Source organism: Artemia sp. Qi Xiang Cuo, chromosome 1, assembly GCF_049724085.1.
Source record: "Artemia sp. Qi Xiang Cuo chromosome 1, ASM4972408v1, whole genome shotgun sequence".
In the NCBI taxonomy this organism is placed as follows: Eukaryota; Metazoa; Arthropoda; class Branchiopoda; order Anostraca; family Artemiidae; genus Artemia; species Artemia sp. Qi Xiang Cuo.
In genome coordinates this window covers 4,926,930-4,949,453 of record NC_142794.1, presented here as the reverse complement: position 1 = coordinate 4,949,453, position 22,524 = coordinate 4,926,930, and the positions used below count along the sequence as shown (strand labels likewise).

The 22,524-nt window shown below is 34.1% G+C and overlaps 1 protein-coding gene across 3 annotated transcripts in view; it reads right to left on the bottom strand.

The window, feature by feature from the left end:
* The window catches only part of Asator (tau-tubulin kinase asator), a 141,884-nt gene extending 119,563 nt beyond the window's left edge, over positions 1 to 22,321 (bottom strand). For all 3 annotated transcript variants that reach the window (XM_089086895.1, XM_089087049.1, XM_089086974.1), the window contains exons 1-5: positions 22,192 to 22,321; positions 16,349 to 16,496; positions 13,132 to 13,343; positions 8,059 to 8,500; positions 2,462 to 2,749 (exon numbers count right to left, since the gene is read on the bottom strand). In XM_089086895.1, the coding sequence (XP_088943021.1) occupies positions 2,462 to 2,749; positions 8,059 to 8,500; positions 13,132 to 13,343; positions 16,349 to 16,496; positions 22,192 to 22,248 (1,147 nt within the window). In that variant the 5' untranslated portion in view covers positions 22,249 to 22,321. The remainder of the gene's footprint in view (positions 1 to 2,461; positions 2,750 to 8,058; positions 8,501 to 13,131; positions 13,344 to 16,348; positions 16,497 to 22,191) is intronic.
* Positions 22,322 to 22,524: the final 203 nt, after the last annotated feature.

The following is a 22,524-nucleotide window of genomic DNA, read 5'->3' as shown; positions in this document are numbered from 1 at the left end:
ACGAGGTCTTTCTAGAGTAATATTAAAAATTATTTTATTGTTATTTTGGGGGGCAGGAGTGCATTCAATATTAATTGTACGCTTCTAATATAACCGAATATGCAGCTAATAAGGGGGGGCTTCTCCAATATATGAAAAATTACACATGAACATGGATTTTGGTTAAGTTTTGTTTTAAAAATATGTTTCCATGGCATAGGATACACATATAAACATATATGTACACAATTAGAACTTATATCATATTTCCAGGATCAAATTGTTACAAATCACTTTTGGTTTAAATGTGTCATTAAAGAATGCCATAATATGTCAGTACTTTATATTTAACTTTAAGTTATTTTTATTTCTTTAGAATAGTTAAGCACTGGAATGGGAAATAAGATGCACGTTGGAGTAGCTTAAAAATTGAAAATCTGCCAATTATGGGATGAAAACTAGACTTCGCTAGGTGTTCAGAAGCAAAAACACATTAGACTTACGACTTGATTGCTTTCGGCTTCCCACAAACACTACTATTCACATCTCATTGAAGCATCAAGTCATCCAAGTGACCAAGTCATCACGTCATCTGCCAACAAAGCTGCGCACGCTCTACTGACGCCCTATCCACTATTCAGAATTTCACTCAATATTCCCTCGCATGAAATTTCCACTTTCTTTAAAACTTTTCTTATAACATCTTTCTACTCCATTCAAATGCTAACCATTTTGGTTGGGCCTCGAATTTTCAAAAAAAAAAATATTAATATGCTCTTCGGAAAAACATGACTGAACCCAAGGTCGTATCCAGAGGGGGGGGGTACCAGGTTTGAACCCCTCCCCCCCCCCAAATTTTGTCCGGCTTGTAAAATGTAACATAAATGCATACAAACAAATTTTTGATGCATTTTGAAGTTCTTGGTTTGGTGATTTGGTTTGGAACGGGGTCAGCGGCATGACTCCGTGAGCTCATCCAGGATCAACCCAGCTCCAAATGAGTACCTGGAGAAATCAGGAGGAAAATATGAGAAACGTCAGATGATTTGCCCTCGACTACGTATTGCACCTCCGGCAGTGTTGCGACGGGTGGTACAATTGTACCAGATTCAGTACATTATCCTTCGACCTGTAAGTCTGTCCAGCTTTTTGTTTAAGTCGGAAATTCAGTGCAATTCTGCCGCACTGGCATAGCTTTAGTACATTTGCAACAAAATACAGTGATTTTTCTTGATTGTCGGGATTAGGACTCCCACTATTCATGGTTGTAAAAATACTGACGCCTCACAGCTTATCTCTCTCTCTTCTTTTGTGATCTGAAGGGACTTTGTGCGAACTTCCCTTTTCAACTATTCGTTTTAGAAATTTGGTATCAAATTTAAAACTCTAAAAACGAGTCTCATTCAATTCCATCGTCTAGGTAGGCCTTTTGAAGTATACTTCACATTCGACCCACTGGCAATACTTCAATACGTAGTGGTGTACTCTCCTAATTATTTATATGTTGCTTATGACCAGGTCATGAATATTTTATGTGTGAGGTAGGCCCATGGAGATGGGAAACAATTGCAACTACGGCTCTGCAACCTTAAACAGTTTAATAAAATTTCATTCAGGAAGATTTTTGGTAAACATTTACGTTTCCACATAATTTAGCTACTATCAAAGTGAATACATCCCTTAATGTCTTTTTTTTAAACTCTTTCCAAATTCAAAAATTGCTTATAGGGAAACTACATTTTGAGCCCAGCGGATTTGTGGTCCAAAACAGCAAGACTCATGTGTTCCATTTTAAAAAGTACCGCAAAACTGGTGGACCGCATTCGCCACCCTGAGAGAGTACCGTTCAAAGGAAGATGCGCGTATTGTGCGAAGCGTGACAGGCGCCAAAAGTTTAACGGTAGTACATTTTATTCCGGAAAGTACATTTTTAGAGCTTTGTTTGGTGCAAATCAAAATTTTAACATCCCAACATTGATTCCCGACCAAAGGTAGAGAATCAGGAGATCAATATCTGCGCTAAGTGAACCATTGCCTGCAAGCGAAGAAGTTAAGAGGTTTAAAACGACCTACTCTTATTTATGATACTTTTCATAATTACTCGACCCCAAAATCCTCTTGACCCCAAAACCAAAGAAACCTATCTATTCAATACGTTGACATACTTAGCAGATATTTAGTCGATAAAATTTTTGACTTATAAGGCGCAAAAAGGAAAAGAGAGATTAGTTTCCTACAGTTCTCTGGTTAAAAGTTGTAATTTAAAACCACATTTTTACACAGCCTTTGCTCTGAGACTCAAAATAAATCCATAAAAACAAAACATATAAACCGCAACAAAACACAACCTACTTAACAAAAACCCGAACCACTTACAAGCTTCAAGACTCGAATACACACTCGAATACTTACAAGACTCGAATTCGAAATATAAAAGTCGATCTATGGGGTATTTGAAAGCAACCTGTAAATATAATCTTACCCAACGCTGGTGGTTGAGTTTTTGATGGACTAGCAGTCTTCTGCGGTGTCAATTCCTCAATCAGTTGAACAGGTAAAGCTACTTCCATTGGGGATGTTCCTGTTCCCTTTTCCTCGTTTTGATTATCTTGTGCGGTGATGGCTACATGGTCGTCATTCATCTGCTCACTGATAATCTGGGTAGCACCTAGTTGGGCATTTCCCTTGCTTGGTTGTGCTGTAGACATTGTCGATGTCGTTACAGTGGATGGATCCTGATTAATCTTTTCCCAATCAAAAGGATCGGAGTCTACAAAATAAGAGCATTTATGAGTTATTTTAAAATCCAAAAAACTATTTTTTGCGATTAAAAAATGTTACGCAAAAAAAAAATTTGACCATAGAGAGGTCTAAGAAATTATTTTAAAAATGTTTAGAATCAAAAGCTAGAGAAAGTTATGTTTTATTCTCAAAGTGACTCACTAGTGACCATTGTTTATCATGCATTTATCGTCAGAACTGACACAATGCAAATATTTTAAGAAATACAATAATAAAATAAATTGATAAAATGCGAATAACAAAGGTCAGTAAAATTAAAAGCCCTAAGATAAAAACTATGAAATATTCGACGAATTTAATAACACAAAACAAGAAAGATGGCAGGTTGGTTGTCAAAATGGTTGTCAAAATTGGTGAAATCGTGTAATAAATTGACAGAAATCTATAAAATACAACAATCGTCAAAAAATTACTAAAAATAAAATCATAATGCATAACTTGACGCGTTTTCTTTGTAATCTTTCCAAATATAACAATCTCTTCCGGGAGAATATACATTTTGAGCCCTTGTTGCGACCCTTAAATGCAACTTATTACCTTGCCTAGTTTACAGACTATTATGTAAAGTTAAAAAATTATTTAAAAATTCACAATTCAAGTATTAAATTCATTCCTTTACAGTAATATATTTCAAAGGCCTTGATTGATTCCAAACGAATACAACCTAACTCAATAAGCATCTGAATTTACAAAAGTTATTCCCAAACGTTTTCCTAACGTCTGTATTTAAGGGCACGTTTTCTGCGCAATAAACTTTGCCGTAGCATAGCAATTGCAAAGCGAAAATTTAACGAAAACCAACCGATTGCCTTCTTTCTACAAACATTATGGAAAAGAAGCTAAATTACAGAATGTTTCAACTGAGAAGCATACACAAAAGAAAATTAAATTATCAAAACTTAAAAAGTATATAAAACTGAATAAAAAAGAGAAGATTTAAAGCAATGTAACTTTTCGCAAACCTTTTCCGTTTGCTATTGCTAGGCACTGCAAAGTTTATCTCGCAGAAAACGCGACCGTTTCTACAGATGTCAGAAAAACGTTAGACATTTTAAGTTAATATTTACAAATACAAATTTTTGTGAAATTAGTTGGGTACTGTTCTATTAGCTGTAAAACACGCGAAAAGTGAAGTTTGGCTAATGCTTACGATATAAAACAAAATAGGATAAAAATATAATAGTTCAGAAACAAATTTTGGCTATATATTTACACATTAGGGAGGTTGGGGGTAAAGCATAGCATATACTAAATACGGAAACTAACCTGACCTAGGTACATTTTCCCCCCCCCCAAAAAAAAACAAAAAAAAAAAGTTTAAGTATAGTTCCCGGAGTCAGAAACCCCTTGTTTATACAAGAAAACACCAGGTAATGCCTAATGATCTTTGCTTCTCTCAAGTGGCTTTCTTGCGTGTTTTACAGCTAACAGAACAGTACCTTAAATTGTTATAAATCAGTGCCTTTGAAATACATTTCTTTCGAATAATTGATTTATAAACAAATATTATATATTTTACCCCTTTTAAACCCATTTCTATTAATGGTTTGTTTTCTGTGCGGTGACAGATTATGTTCGGTGACAGATTCTGTGCGGTGACAGATTCTTTTCTGTGCGAGAAAAGAGGCCCTGTTTTGAGGCCCCTTTAAGTGCCAAAGTGGACGGAAACCATTTTTACAATTAGAAAGAGTATAAAGAAAGGCAGCAAGTGAAATCGTCACTGTCTCCCTAGCTAAATTATAAGAAAACTAAAAAAACTGACCCCAACTTCACTTGAAATGCAATCAAGAATCTCAAATACGCACTTTTTTATATTTTTCTTACGAACTTCTGGAACAGATATATCAGACATAATTCTACTTCACATACTTCTAGAACAAACATCTGGAATTTTTATTAGTTAGACATATCAATGAATCAATCATTTTATTAATACTAAAAAAAAAAACTATTACAAACCTAAAGCGATTACTAAGCCCGAGAAGCTTGGCTTATAGTTGGTCATATGATCAATATATCTGCATATATAAAATAGAGTTCCCCTGCTACTTGCAATCATATCAAGGAACAGGCGCGCGTCTAGTGAGACTCCTTATGGTACGTGAAAAAAATAATGGTAGAAAGTTATATTTTGGTATTTAACATATTGACAACGATTTAACAAAAAGAGGCACTAATTTTTGCAAGGAAATGATGAACGTGAAGTCTATTTAAAAGTTTTCCAGCAGTAAGCATATAGTTCATACTAGTACCCTGAAAGTTTCAACTTACTGCACTAAGCCGTTCCTGAGATGTTGCTGGTACACCTTTTTGACAAAAGTCATACTCATAGCGAGTTTTGATTTAGTTCAACATCCCCCTAAGTATTCCCTGAAAGTTTCACCTTAATATCCTTAGCCTTAATAGTAGACGAAGTCATAACAGTTGTAGTAGGAGTAGTAGATGTAGCCAATAGCGCAAAGACAAAGTTTGGCAATAGCAGGTAGAAGATGAATCGATTTTTGAATTTGACAATTTAGTATTTTGTAAAATGTCAGTAGGGTAGGGACCATTGAACTCTAAAGATTCAGTTAAACTTGTGCTAACAAAACTGCTGGAGCCCTTACATGGCGGGAGGGCTGTATGTAGTTTCAATGGGGAAGGAGGATAGCTTTGTTATTGGGAATACCATTTTGACTTGACAAGGGGAAGTGGGTAAAATACATCGACTTTTGAATTGTGTATGTGGCTAGTGGTAGAGTAGAATTTATGAGAAGGGAGAATTTGATTGAACAAGATTGGGATATTCATGTTAACAGGCACCTTTGTGGGTACTTGAGGATATTGTACGAGCGTCATAGAGTTCTTTTTCCATATTGTCAAAGGGAACACATGGGGAGTACATAGTCTTTAGAGTTAGAAGACACAATGCTATCTCTACCAAATTCTACACAGCCATGCGAGTCTCGGTGAACTTTGGTATATGATTCAGACATAAGATTACGACTTTTTGAAAAGACAAACTATTTAAAAGTATGACCAACGTCAATGCACAATCATTGCAGCGTCAGCAACGACTTAGGTACGAACTTTCATGGAAGTTTTATTCCTCCATTTGAGGAAAACTACAAACAAATATTTTTGTCTTTCGACATACTATCGTTCATATGTAACTACAATTCACATTTTTGATGAAGGAACAAGCTTAAATATGAAAACAGGGGTCATCACTTTAACCCATAAAATAAGTAATAAAATTAAATTGTTCAATCATACCCTGACCCAGACACTAATGCAGAAAGTTTACTCCTATACTTCAAAGTTTACTCCTATTTCTACAAAGGGGAGATGATGCAGGGAGATTTTAATCCTCTCAGCACATTGACAGCTAAAAGCTAAGCTTCAGTTAGTGTCCTAGTCACTACTTAGGTTTAATTATCTTATTACAATTATTTAATTTCAGGTTTAGTGTTTAGTTACTACTTAGTTACTTTATTACCCTTATTTAGTTTTTGGTTTAGTGTTTAGTTACTATTTGTGGTTTTTCTTAATCTTTTTGGTTTTACTTGTTTTGTTAACTTTAATCAACTCATTTTCTTTATTCAGTTTAGTAATATACTTAGTTATTAGGCTTATTTCTAGTTCATTGATATATCTCTTATTTATACGTACAATTAACAGTCAAATATGAATAAATCCTTTTCTTAGACAGGGAAAAACAATAACAAAAAGTTTCAGATATTTCTATCGCATTTACAATAACCGTCATCAGCAGATAAATACCTACGTTCTTTTTTATTCGTAAAAGAAACACAGGTAAGGCAATGTTGCTTATCATCATAAAACATAAAATCGTGAAGAAAACAAGGACAACTAATAGCCAGTGAAAAAATTGAAAAATTATGCAAATATTTCGGTCAAGACCTCCGCTTGACCGTCCTCAGTGGAGAATAAAACTAATAAAAATATAAAAAACCAACATACATCCAAAAAATTATATTGTGCAATCAAATAAAATCTCCGATAATAATCTAACTGGAAAGCGATTGGCCTTTAAGAGTGATTTACGTAAAATGAAATTGTGAAATGCCATTTAGACTTGTGTTTTTTTATTCAGCTACCCTTTCACCATTACTGAGAAAAGGTCGTCCAATTTTAGTTTGGTGTTTTATTTTAAGGTTTGGTTTTTTATACTTTTATTAGCTTTATTCTGTACTGAGAAGGGTCAAGCGGAGGTCTTGACCGAAATATTTGCATAATTTTTTCACTGGCTGTTAATTGTCCTCGTTTTCTTCGCGATTTTATGTTTTATGATGATTAGGCAGTGTGGTCTCAGAAATTATTTATGTTGCTTATCATCCCGCATCTGAGAGAGGTTTCTGGCTGAAGGGCCATGAAACGGAGATCAGGACCACCGGTAAGGACTCAATGCCACATCTCAAGATCAATGGCGCATTCTTAAAGTTTACCTCATCTCTATAAAATAGGTTTTAAAGGGGATGCATAACAAGAGACTAAAGATATGACTAATACCTAGCACTATTTTCTCATAAAGTGATCAACTAGAACGGCATTATCCATACCTTCCCAACCTAGGCAAAACTTACAAGCTTCCTTTTTCATCATCCAGGGCCGGATTTAAATCTTTGGCACCCCTGGGCCCAAGCGTTTTGGCACCCCTAGGCCCAAGCTATTTTTGAGGCCCAAAGATTTTCGGGGATAGTGGAAGCCCTGAACAGAAGGCAAATGATGAGTGATTAGCCAAATTAATACAAGAGAGAGATGATACCAAGCTCTCAGCTGTCATTCTTAGGAGACATCTGACACTTATAGCGCAGCAGCAAAGTGGGCCTGGCACTTCGACAAAAAATCACAACAGTCAAGTTTTTGCTAAGAAAAAAGAATCCCTCAGTAATTTTTTGCGCCCCTAGGTCCGGGCCCATTGGGCCTATTCGTAAATCCTGGCCTGCCCACTACCTCCCCTATGTGCTTCACCCCACCTAGCTGAATAAATAAATTATATATCACCTAATTTTGTGTTTTCTAACCCTGGGAGATAGCAAGCGTAAAATTATTGTGTCTCTTAATCACAGCGTTTCATGGTAGCAATTTTCCTAATCTTTAATGGCATTTATGTTCCGAAAAACTCGGTGACAAACAATTGTACTAAGCACATAAATGATACTGGCATGGTGAACCATACTATTAAACTATAATAAGACCTAAAATAAAACTAAATAAAACCTCATTAAATTAAACTAAAAAATAAAATCAAATTAAACTAAAATAAAACCTCACCTTTAACGCCTCTCCTCTTCATACAACGTTCAAAGACGCCGGCAAGCATATTATAATCCGGCTTTTCAGAGTATTGCAGGGACTGGACGTGCTCTAAAAACTGTCGAAAATCAGAAGGCAGATGCTTCAACAAAAGTCGATGATCATATCGCTCTTTCATCAACCCAACTTGTTCCTTATCTTTTATCTTCCGCCAAGGTAATTGCCCATTCACAAACTCTACAAGCATATAAAATAGCGACCATAGGTCATCATGCCTTCCCATTTCCTTGTTCCTATGGGCATTTATTGAGGCATATCGAACAGTGCCACGAAAACCAGCGGCAGGACGAGGTGGTCGAACATCACCCGATGCTGTGGTGTACTGGCGGGCTAAGCCAAAGTCGAGCATATACACTCGACGTGATGTATGAGGTAAACGTCCCATGGCAAAATTTGAGGGCTACAAAATTTAAATGTGTAATTATAAGGAAACATATCAAATTAGGAGCCAAGAAAGATAATATATTTTTATCAAAGATATTAACAGCAATATGTATATATATATATATACATATATATATATATATATATATATATATATATATATATATATATATATATATATATATATATATATATATATATATATATATATAAAAAAAAAAAAAAATATATATATATATATATATATATATATATATATATATATATATATATATATATATATATATATATATATATATATATATATATATATATATATATATATATATTATATTCCTTTGTTGGCGTTCCCATGAAAAGCCTCATTATACAAATTGCTCAGATTAGTAATGTTGATTTAAGATTAAATTATTAAAGAAATAATTTATTTTATTTATTGTGTATGATTTTTTAAGCATGCAAAATTTTTAACAATGTATCTTTCTGTTTCTTTGTGACCTGTCCTAACTGGTTTTAGCAAGGTGAAAAACCCACCAAATTTCAAGTACGCTGGCAATGTGAGATACTGGTAGAATTAAACCCAACAGACAACAAAGCCCATAGGCTTTGTTCTTAGGGCTTTCGCCACCGCTAAATCTTTTCTCATCAAGTTTTTTTTGGATAAATACATTTTTTTTTTTTTTAAGGTTTTTTAAAATGTCAATAGCTTGTAATTAGTCACGTCAATTGATTAACTCCACAAAACAAGAAGAATAAACGAGGATATGTGAAAACAATGAGCAAAACAGTGAATACAAAGTAAGCAGATATGTCGGCTATATATGCAACAGCCATCACCAGCGAAGTACAATATAAAGAAAATAGAAAAAAAAACTTACTCGAAGAATCTCATCAATGAAATAAATTTTAAAACTAAAATCATAATGTAAATTTTGAAAGAGCTTCAGCTTCCTTACCTCACATGGTTCAGCCAAGACTGACAAAACAAAAGTTATTCCTTCATACCACTTGAATTGATTAAAATAAAGAGCAGCCCCTTATTGCAATATTTGGCCTTTGTGCTGCTAATATCGTATATCTTTTGGAAGCAGGTTCATTTTGATTGGCTTCTAATTTTATGTTATTCTATATTCAATCATTTTTAATTATCAATTTTGTGCTCCAACGGTTTTATTAAAATCATCTACAGCCATGGGACTTACGGCTTTAAGGGAATGTCTGTTCGATCTTTGAGCGATTACGAAATTAATGAGAGAAATTGAGTAACCATTTTCAAAAATTATGCGTTTGAAACAATCCGATTCTGTTTTAATATATGGCCCGGAACAAATACTAAGCACTCGAGCCACATAAAGTATTATCACACCCCTTTTAACCTGTAAAGGATGGATAAATTTAACGAATGAATGATACTTAATTAACAAACAACCTCTCACAACGTCAAAACTGCTGAACTTGTTGCTTTTTGTCAGGTAGCCTATATTGCATAAAAAAGAAAAGAAAACATAAGTACATTATAAAAACATGCAGCGATGACACATGAACAATATACATGACACATTTCATTTATTTATGATTTCAATAAACGGTGGAACAGAGCTCTTTCTGTAATGCTCAGTTCTCGCCTTAACAGGACTTAAGACCCCAGATTTTTTGTGCTTTTAGTCGAGGTAAAAGGGGCTTCAGTGGGCAACAAGGGGCTGAGAGCATACATTGAAACCGTAAGTTACGACGCAGATTATTCCCGAAATTAGTGCAAAGAGTAAGACATCAGGCTGCCAAGGTAGGGAGGCAGAATTCCTTGAGGAGGAGATTGTAAGGTGCTTTGCCCCGACCGTAAATATTTCTCAGGGCTCTCTTCTGAATAAGTGAGTGTGGGTCTATTTATTATTTTGCGTAGTTTTTTTTTTAACTGTAAAAACAAGCTTATCTATACTACGCATAATCAACATACTTAGACATGGTATTTTAACATCTTTTGGGAGGGTTTCTATCATAAGTGTTTAGGCGGTTTAAAAAATCGTTAAGTTTATCTTCACCCTAACTTTAAACTGAAACATCCCCAAAACAAATGCTCAAGAAAATACGAACTAAGTGACCAATTTTCATGATGTTCGATATAAATACTTGCAAGTAGATCTGACATAAACCTGACTTCATATTCAATATAAAAACATTATCTCCTCCTGTTTTGTATGATGGGAAGACAGAGTGATCTTCCTCAGTATTTACATTAAGTCAACAGATATGCATAAAGTTTCTATACTTCATGGCAGTTCGACATCAGAATCGTGCAACCCAGGAGCAAGACCTAGAATATTGACTCGTTTAGACAGAGCTTGTATCTATGTAGTCTATATAATTCACTATAGTTTGGCAAGTGCAAGCCTGGTCATGATGTCTTGTACACTCGAACGTAGCCTAGCAAAAGGTTTACTTGTGAGGCAAAAGTGCAAAGCAATTAAATCTAGCCTACTGTTTACTAATTGGGGATGTTCTAATTACATCCTCTTAAGCTTTAGCTTACTTACTAGACGAGATTAGGTAAGATCAAATAAGGGCATATATTGGAAATTTCAGGCTTACACGCCACCCTAGCTGCTTTGCATAATAAACTATATATGAATGCACATAATTGTTTCTTTGGTCATTTATTTAAAAATAAAAGGTTCATTGATTGGTTGACATCAAGGCAGAACATTTGACTGTCAATTACTATAGTGTATTATTATTGTGTATTGGTCTAATAGCATCTTTTTTTACTGTGATTTCTCTACTTCGTGATAACAATGATATTCGTTAGTTACTGAAACAGCTACAAAGTAAAATTAACCCTGTTTAAGGGATATGGGGTCGCAAAGCCTAAAATTTAAGGGAGAAAAAAAAGCCAAATGTAAGGTCAAATGAAACAAATTTTGGGCTAAAATAAACAGTTCTTTTCACATTCTAGCCATTTTTTTCTATAAAAAAAATATAGTAGGTGGAGGTGGAGGGATCCCCTCCTCGTAAGTATAACTATAGATTTTCGAAAATTCATCGAGCCCCCCAGGCCGATTATTAAAGGGAATTTCTCTCACTCCAACTCAAATTATTCAAACGTTAAAAAAATTAGCCTCAACCTTGTTTCCTTTTTTAGCACCTTTGTTCGACATCCTTAACTCAAAAAGGCAATCAAAATTGTTCATCTCAACCAGTTATCTTAAATAGGTCTTGTAGATCTCTAACATCACCGGAGTAACCTGGCGGTGCCAGCATATGTGGCAGTGTCGAATCAATGCCACTACTGGCTTTTGTTAGAGAATGGTATCGTAGTCGAGCGATCTCAAGAGTTCTGCAAGTTCTTCTCGCACTGATATTGCAACCAGTGTGGGTTTGAAAAATATACTACGTTTGGAGGGGGGGTTGAGAGCCACACTAGTTTTCCCGAGGTGTTACGCTCTTTGCCACCACTAATACCTCCATAAATATCTCTTTTGAGGGGGAACAGACCCTTCTGCCCATACCACAATGACAATAAGTCTCAAAACTTTTTTCCTAACCCTGCCAAAGTTCGGGGGAAAATAATCTCATACAGTCGAAGAAAATAGCTCACTTTTAGTCTCCAATGTCAACACCGACGCTCTATATAATAACTCTCAACATGAACTCGAATAACATGAACATGAAAAAAATGTATGAGCAAATTAAAAGAAAGGGTCCCCTCGGGCGTGGCCTAGTGTGACGCGGGTCAATCCAATGTGTCAAACCCCAGAATTGAATTTACATTGCCCATAAATTTGGAAACAATGGGCTAAGGTTTAGCTCGCCTGTGCGATGACTCATACGGAAGAGTAATACAAAGCAAAATTTTCTCTTGCAAAATTTTTGCCTTGACAACGAGAATTTAACTTGAAAATTATAATCAGACTACAGAAAAATCTATGTAAAAGGGACGTTTATGTAAAAAAGAAAAAGGGCACAGTCCCAACAGGTTTTTTTTTTATCATCATTTTTTTTTTTTTTGCGAACTTTACATGTAGATGACTTACAATGTATGCATAGGAGATGTTAGTGTAACTTAATGCGTGAAAATGTTCTTATGGCTAGCTAGAGAGCTGTTGAATAAAATTTTCTATTAGAATACATTTACGAAATATTTAGAACGTAGGCTGTTGGCTTAGCTTGAGCCCCTAACCCTTGGGGCAGCAGTTATCGAAAAAAAGGAACTGTTTTATTCATCAAAGATTAGCGCCATCTATATTTCACTTATACTTTAAGTTTAGTTTAAACTAGTTGCTTTGTCAATAAGTATTCTAATAAACTAAATTCTACAAATTACGGGAATTACGTAAAAATTAGCATCAAGCCATTACTGAGTTTTCTCAATTGGTTGCGCTGGAAGATAGCCGCATGGTTCAGAACCTTCTTGTGTTAATGTAGGTACAGATTCCGCTGCGGCGAAGTCTCCAATCCCTGCATATTTGTACAGTCTTCAAAAACGTGGTAGTACACATTTTTGTTAACTTTTGGCCTATTTTATCCTGAATACGCATGCGCTTAAACATGACGCATTGTACAGATCTACGCTTATTGTAAATAACAAAAATTAAATTCAGTCAAATTTGGGAAGACTTAAGAAGAAAATTACCATCAAATATGTTCTCTTACCTTGACATCTCTATGTAAAAACCCCACTTCATGAATGGACTCAATAGCTCTCAAAATTTGAAACCCCAAACGAAGAGTTGTGGAAAGCGAGAAAGCACCACGAGGTTGGGCTCGCCTAAGCTCTGCCAGATTCTTTCCTTGAAGTTGCATCACCACATAGTTGAAACGATCGTTGCGTCCACACCCAAGAAAACGGCAAACATGTTCTTTGCCTTTAACGATAAACCAAGTGACAAACGTTTTTGGAGAAAAACTTGAATTTTTGGAGATCCTACTGAACTTTAGAAAAAAAAAATTATGAACAAGATAAAATAAAAACCAGTAGCTACATCAATAAAAGTTTTTGTCAGAACTTTCGTCAGAACTCCCCGCCCCAACACAAAATATGAAGTCCCCAGGCCCCTCCGCTCTTTCTCCCACACACACTACCTAAAAGCTTCAACTGCATTCCCAAGCCGTTACTGAGATATCACAGACGTGCCAGTTTAATACCATGAACACCTATAATGTCAATATATATATATATATATATATATATATATATATATATATATATATATATACCTCTACCCCTTCCCCTCAATTTAAAATCTAAGGCCCACCTGACACCCCTAGCCCCCCAATATTCCCTGAAAGTTCCAAATCGATCTGCTAAGCCGTTCTTGAAATATTACGGACACTTTATTTTGTTAAACTGGACCTATAGCAATTCTTTCGATGTACATCGCTACTTCGCGCAAATATATTCTAGTCCTTCTCTCCTCCTCTATGAAAAATTCAATATTCTCATGGCCCCTCCCCCCAAAAAAGTGCCTGAAAGTCCGATCTAAAGAGGCAAATTTCAAAATACTGCAAATATGGCATTTCGATAACCTTGCAAAAGATTGTGTCTTCTGATGTGCCTCACTACTTAACCGTTAATAGATTCTAAGTCCCATAGCAGATTATAGTCGAAAACGTCTAGACTTACTGGAGACAAATATATTTAGCCCCTCTCCCCAACACATAGCTTGAAGGTCCCTTGCCCTTCCCCTTTTCTTCTCCAAGACTACTTGAAACTCCATCCCTCGAGCTGTTGCTGAGATATTACAGATATGGTAATTTGATAACCTAGATACATATTCTGTCTTTATTTCAGTTCTAAGCTCTCTCCCCAAGCCACAATTCAACGTCCATTTGCTCCCCCCCCCCCCCCTCAACCTCCCTCAGAGTTTCAACTTGATAACCCATGCCTTTCCCTAAATATTTTAAATACATAATTTTTAATGACGTATTTAAATTGTCGGGAAAAATGTTTTGGAAAAATTTTTTGGGACATGGTTGATAAATCAGTATTGTGAATCTGGCGCGGTTAATTCGTGTGGGCGTGACCCGTCGTGAGGATGTTACATGATGAATTTGTTTGTTTGTATTAGTGTTTCTTTCTGGTCTTTTTTCTTGTTTTTATCGTATTGTTTAAAAGTTTAAATTGAATCTTTTAATTGTATTTGCACGTTGTTCTCTTTTTTTTGTGGACATAGCCTGAGTTTTTTTTTCGTGTCAAATATACTATGCTGTATTATATAAATACATTTGACTAATTTAATAAAAATATAGTTTTAAGTAAATATTGATGAATAATTTAACATCCTGAGAGTTTAATTTTTGCGTTTTATTGCCTTTTTAATTGTATTGTTATTTTTAAGCTTTTTTTAATGTTTTGGTCTTTGTTTTGTTTATTGACGCCGAAACTCGAAGTAATCAAGAATAAAGAGTTTTCAGTCTGTTTCCAGTCCGCCTAAAACCCTCTCATAGCAAAATGTGTGACACCCCCTAACCCCCTTAGCCAATAAACGATCCTTGAAAATCAACGGCCAATCGCCGACCCCAGATCAAACAAACTTCCTTTTTTCCATTATAAGACCTAAGTGTAAACATTTATAGGTTTGCATTATTTACGGCTTTTGCCCCAGAAGCTGAGTGGAAAATGTCATCCTTGGAAGTATATTTGTTAGACCGTTCACCTATTGTGGACAAAACCGCTATCTCAAATTTTAATATAATATCATGGGGGTTATGGGAGACTAGGTCTCAAAAAAGACAATGGGAGGTTGGTGGGTTGGCCTCCAATTACTTTTGACCTTTAAAAAGGGCCCTAGAGCTTTCAATTTGCAATCGAACAAGCATCCTCTCGAGTTTTTTCGATTTCGTCCCTTCTATAAGAAGTGGCTGATGAAAAAAGGGAGGGAATAAATAACTAATATATTGAACGCACATGGCTCTTTACTTAGGCAACACTGTTCTCCTACCTCTGATAACGGCAAAAAAGTTTATTGCACTACAAACCCTTTACTACTGAAAAATACCTTCATGACAAACAATTTCTCGTTAAAAGTACCCTCTCTCAATTACGTGTAACCATTTATCTGATATGGCTACGACCTAAATGGTTGCCTTTAGTTGATTTTTTTTTATTTTTTTTTCTTTTTAATTTTAACTATGTTCCACCTCTCACTGCTTGTAGCACTGCTCTCTGCAATTTTTTTTTTTTTTTTTTTTTACTTTTAAATTTAACTTGGTATTGTTTTTAATACCTATGGTAATAGCAATGTTTGATATCTAAAAGAGTCATGTTAAAGCACCCAAGATAGTATTCGCTTCAATTTTAATTTGTTTAAACATTGCTTTAATACTATTACTGCTACTAACTCACTGCAGCATCAAGCCACACGAGGCCAACACAGCTACGCACACTTCTCCATCACAATCTATTTAAAGCCTCCCTCTTTACACCTTCCCAAGAAGTTCTCATTTCCCTAAAATCTTTCCTTACATCTGCCAGGGACAACTTGCGTTTCGTTTGGTCCTAGACGGTTGGCCGACAAGGAGACAAGGACAATATTGGGCAATCTGTCATCCTTCATAGGCTAGAACGTTTCTTAGCTAAATTTTAAAGGCTAGGTGTGTCCTAGCCTATATTACTAAAGAATTAAAATAGCTTTTTCTTCAAAAGGCAGGGTTGAAATGGAATTTTGACAAAAAAAAAGTCTGTTATTATTTCACGAGTATTATTTTATAGGATACCTTTGTGGTGGGATGATTATTAATAATACCTACAGAAAGAGGGTTAGAGAGGGGATCCCTGTCCAAACAAGCATTGATTTCACGTGTAATACTTTGAACCTTTAGTTTAACCCTAAAAGTAATTCAACAGCTATCTTTTCTCCCATTAATTTACCTTGGAGCCTTTTTAAGACTGCTACCTCCATTTTCAAAACCTGCTTTGGTTGTTTGGCCGATTCTAGCTTCAGGGCAACATGTTCCCTAGTTACGAGATCTTGACCTTCATAGATTTCCCCAAATCCTCCTCCGCCGATTTTCCGAATCTAGGAAAAGGAATTATTCAATTAATGCGCAAAACGAAATACAACAAACAACGATATTCTTAAATTAATGTCTCCTATACAAATAATGTCAATCTTATTTAAACGGCTTTAAAGGCTCAGATATAGAAAGTTTTTATTTATTTGTATCTGCTTATTTATTATGCTTTTATTTGTATCAGTGTCGAATATGGCTTTGCCAGCTTTGAAATACATAATGCCTATGTACTTCAATATATATCTATATACATATATATATATATATATATATATATATATATATATATATATATATATATATATATATATATATATATATATATATATATATATATATATATATATATATATATAGAAAAGAAAAGGTATCTCGGCTAGGTTGCGTATTTAATTTATGCTATGCTTTACCCATGTGTAAATATATAGCCCCAATTTCTTCATAAACTATTATATTGTTATCCTATTTTGTTTTATTTCATTAGCATTAGCCAAACTTCACTTCTCGCGTGTTTACCGGATTTTTAATAAGTACCTATATATATATATATATATATATATATATATATATATATATATATATATATATATAAAATATATATATATATATATATATATATATATATATATATATATATATATATATATATATATATATATATATATATATATAGAAAAGGTATCTCGGCTAGGTTGCGTATTTAATTTATGCTATGCTTTACCCATGTGTAAATATATAGCCCAAATTTGTTCATAAACTAATATTGTTATCCTATTTTGTTTTATTTCATTAGCATTAGCCAAACTTCACTTCTCGCGTGTTTACCGGATTTTTAATAAGTACCTATATATATATATATATATATATATATATATATATATATATATATATATATATATGTGTGTGTGTGTGTGTGTGTGTGTGTGTGTGTGTGTGTGTGTGTGTGTGTGTGTGTATATATATGTATATATATATATATATATATATATATATATATATATATATATATATATATATATATAAATCTGAAAGTAAATTATTGCATATGTTTAGGTCAGGCAATTGCAAGGGAAGGCCTGCACGCATAATTCGGGTCTTAAATCTTAGGGCTTTGATAGTTTTTTTCCATATTTCCTTAATTCATAGACTTTGTCTATATCTTACAATTTTAACAGGTCACCACCACCCCACCCACCTTGATATAAGTTCAACGTAGATAATTTCGGAGACCACACTGCCTTTCCATGACGATAAATAAAAGTTCAAATAGGGATAAAATCCTTTTAATCCGTTTTTACAGTGACTGATGACGGTCACTGTATATGTGACCGAAATATCTGGTAGTTTTGTGAATTTCTATCACTGTTATCATCATCACTGTCTATTAAAAGGATTTTATCCCTATTTGAACTTTTATTTATCGTGATACAAATTCATGTGCATTTGTCTGATCTGGGTGGAAAGAGTTATGGGGGACAATTGCCATCGAGACAAATTTTCTTTGTAAATGAAAGAAACTAGTAAAACTAGTTTAATAGGAGGAGCTTAGTAATTTTAACCAACCAAAATTTATAAGAATATGAGGACAACCAATAGAAATTTTAAGAGGTGGGACTCTGAGTGCTTCTCTGTTTGCCATCTTGTCACTTTGAATAAAGCTCGATGAATAATACATTAAGGAATGAGCTCAATTTTCTGTTTCTGAGAATCTCTAGAAGATTAATTTTCAATCTTAACTGCTTTCAAAAAAGTATCCAGGAACTTTTTTCCAGAAAGGGACTGTTTTCCCTAAGACAACTAATTCCACTTTGAAGAATTTATTTGGGCATGCTATGAAGAGGAGGGGGTGTGGATTTTTATATTGTGCCTACCCCAATTAATGTACCTGGAACGAAGTTTTCATGTTTCATTCCCTGAAAAGATTGGTAAAGCAAATAATTCAGAGTTTTAAGGTTAGTTCTCATCACAAAAGATACACTAATTATTTTGAATTACTTCAAAGCTTACAAAATTGAAGGGAAAGAAATTTTTCTTCTTTTCAAAGTGAATTCTTTCTTCTTTTTTTAATAATTTTTCTATAAATTTAAATAATAATTACTAACTATAAATAATTATTTATTATTTATACATAGTAAATAATACATAACTTTTTTTTAATAATTTTCAAAGAATTTTAAATATTAATTATGATTTTAAGTAATTGTTTAATAATTCTTATAATATTTTTTAGTGTTTTGAGTTTTCTTTAAACAATTATTCCATTTATTTTTTTTATTCTTAGGGTTTTAGGTGGATCCCAGGACATATTCTATAATTCAAACGTGTTTAATCTCACCTGCAACTCAGATTATCAGCCATTAAGCAACTAAGCAATTGTTTAATTAAGCAATATTTCGACCTGTCTTTTGCTTTGATCATTCTTGCTTGAACTTAAATTATTTGCCATTTCTGCCAAAATCTCTTAAATTCAAACAAGCTTATTTCAACAATTCATCCCTGATAATTCATAGCTGCAAGTGAGCTTAAATACCTTCTTCCAATTATGTCCTGGGAAACTACCACACTCCTCATACACAATATTGATTAAACAAAACTGAAAAACGACTAGTATAATTGACCTATACAAGAGTGAAAATTGACTAGTATAAATGACTAGTATATTGACTAGTAAATTGACTAGTATAAATGAGGTATACAAAACTGACTAGCTCCATTTTCTTAACAATTTGTATTACTTAACTTTTATTGGATTTTTTTGTTAGCTTTCTAGTCTTCTTCTAGCTGATAAGGGATGTCAGACCCTATAGACAATAAAACAATAATAGTGATTTCCAGCATCATTCAATTAGGGTAGGATCACTTAATATTTTTAATAATTCCATTAAATACCTTGGGTTGCCTTTTGGCCCGACAATTAAAGCTTAGCGGAAGTTGGTGTTATCGTCTGTACTGGGGAAACTTATGGCCTGCTAGTCAGGGTGAAAGGTCGTTTTGATAAACAAACACTTGCTATAATTTATAATTCAATGTTTGCACCTCATGGATTTTTCATCGTTCCATTTTGAAGTTTTTAGTAAAAGTGATAAAAAGCGTATCCGTGTGAACTTTTTCCGGTTTTATAAATGTATTCTTGGAATTACACTATGGTTCAAAAATAGGTATATTATACGAAAATTCGGAATATTTAATATTACTTTTAAAATGGATCAACAATACGATCGATTTCTTAGACGATCTAGAGAAAATAGAAAAAAATTTCCCCTTAATTGTATTGTTTAATGGAAGTAAATTAAATGAAAACAAACAAGTTTTTTCAACTGAAAGTAAGGAGCAACATTAAAAAACGAACAGAAATTATTACGTATATGAGGGGGTTCGCCCCCTAGTCAATACCTCGCTCTTTACGCTGAAGTTCGAATTTTGTTCCAATATATAATATATATAATAATATATATTGAAAACCCGTCGTATACAATAAATGTACAATGACAGAGTATACAAAAATGCGAAAAGAGGAAACAAAACGATAATATACTAAAGAAAAAAAAATAACAACAAAAGCAACAACTTCTTAAATAGTATACAAAATAGTACGAAAAGTGGAAACTGAAAGATAGCATACTCAAAGATTACAACAGAAACAACAACTTCTTCGAAAATAGCAACAAAGACAACAACTTTTGAAAGGAGAAAAAAAAAGTAAAAAAATAAAAAAAAAAAGGAAGATTAAACAAGCAAACTTGCCCATTCGTGCTTTAGAATTGCTGGTTTTGTTTTTTGCCAGCTAATAAGTGTCTCAACAGCTAGATTTGGGTCCGCTAGATTGTAGCGCCGAATCAGAAAACTTTTTTTTGTCCAAGGTGGCAATTTTAGTAGGTACTTTGCAAAACGGAAAAATAAAGAGCGGATTTTAGACTTTTCACGGTTTGCCAATAATTTCCAGAAAGGGGTCACATATAATATATGTGGTAGAGCGGTAGCGTTATAAATACTTTCCAGTAGTGGACGGTTAAATCTCAGAGTGGATTCAACAATCAAAGCATAGGAGCTGGAAATTCGCCGTTCAAGATGTGAGATGATCAGGAGGGAGCGGGTGTGGTGTAATGAGGTACCTATTGGCAGCCCAAGATATACTATTTTATCAACTGGTTTTATTGAGCAATCACCTAGTGTGATATTAGTAGGAGGGTCATTCTTCCAATTATAAAGCAAGATTCTTTAAGAATTCTTTAAGAATGACCCCTGAATCACAAAGGCTGTCTAATTAGAATAAAGAGCTCTTTTGAAAGTACTAAAAAAAAAAAATTTTACGTAAAGAGCAAGGTATTGACTAGGGCGCGAACCGCCTCATATACGTAATAAATTCTGTTCGTTTTATGTTTTAATGTTGCTCCTTACTTTCAGTTGAAAAAACTGTTGTTTTTTTCGTTTAATTTCTGACCGTTTTTTAAATAATGCTGGGAAATCCGGCACCCCCTTCATAGAAATGTTCCGTCTCCCATGAAAACATCCTCCATGGAAAGATCCTTTCACGTAATTCACTCCCCCGAAACCCCCCCCCCCCCCTCACCAGAAAAAATCCCTCCTGAAAACGTCTGTATACTTCCCAATAACCAATACTTTATTGTAAACAATGGGCAAATTTCATAACTTGCAGCCCTTCCCCTGGGTACTGTGCGATATTAAGTCATCCTTAAAGACATATTTATTATATTTTCGACTATGTTGAACAGAATGGCTATCTAAAAATTTTGATCGGGTGACTTTGGGAAAAAATGAGCGTGGGAGGGGGCCTAGTTGCCCTCCAATTTTTTGGGTCACTTAAAAAGGGCACTAGAGCTTTTAATTTCCGTTCTAATGAGCCCTCTCGAGATTTTCTAGGACCAGTGGATCGATACGATTATTCATGGGGAAAAAAAAACAAATAAACATGCATCCGTGATCTTTCTGCTGGCAAAAAATACAAAATTCCACATTTGTGCAGATAGGAGCTTGAAACCCCTGCAGTAGAGTTTTTTGATACGTTTATTATGATGGTTTGATTTTCATTAATATTGTATCACTTTTAGAGGATGTTTCCCCCTTTTTTGAAAATAAGGCAAATTTTTTCCAGGCTCGTAGCGTTTGATGGGCAAGACTAAACTTGATGAAATTTATATATTTGAAATAAGCATAAAAATTCGATTCTTTTGATGTATCTACTGGTATCAAAATTCCGTTTTTCGAGTTTTGGTTACTATTGAGCCGTGACGCTCCTTACTCACAGTTCGTTACTACCAAGTGTTTGAAAATAGTTTTGTCACCATTGCTTTAATAAAATAGCTATTTATGCGTTATGCATTATGAGTGTTTATGCGTTATATTTTATGAGTGTTTTTAGTGTTATGCACTAATGAGCTATCATAAGCTATTTATTATATATTCATGAGTTATTATGAGTATTATGAGCTACTTATTGTCATCCTTTTCGTTAGAAGTGTACTTTTCTTTTCATTTATTTCCTATACTCCTATGTGTATATCCATGTATGCATAGAGGGCATAAATAAATTATTATTATCATTAATATTAATAGCAATATATGTAAACTATTATTCTTCAGATTTTTATGAAATACTCTCGTGACAGAACCCATTTTGCAAATCAATTTTATTTCTTTCTTTTTAATCTAGTGCTATGACAAAGAACTATAGAGCCTTACTACTTTCCATCTTTCTTTTACAACATGCCCAGGTTGTAGAAGGTCTTCTGTGGTCATGGCCTTGAAAAGTTTGCTGACTAGTCTGTGGCAGGGTGTAGACTGTCACATTGGCCTAATATAAATAAAAAATAATTAATTCACATACCAGACACAACACAGACAGACAGACAATGCAGCTGATGATGAATATATCTATACACATTGAGGGGGTGGTAATACACCCTCCCTAATATTGTTTTAAAGAATCCTATCTCTTAGGAAAATTTAAGAATAAAAACCGAATTTTTTTTGTTCTATATTAGCACCTCTCCCCCAGCAAAACTTTCCAACCCT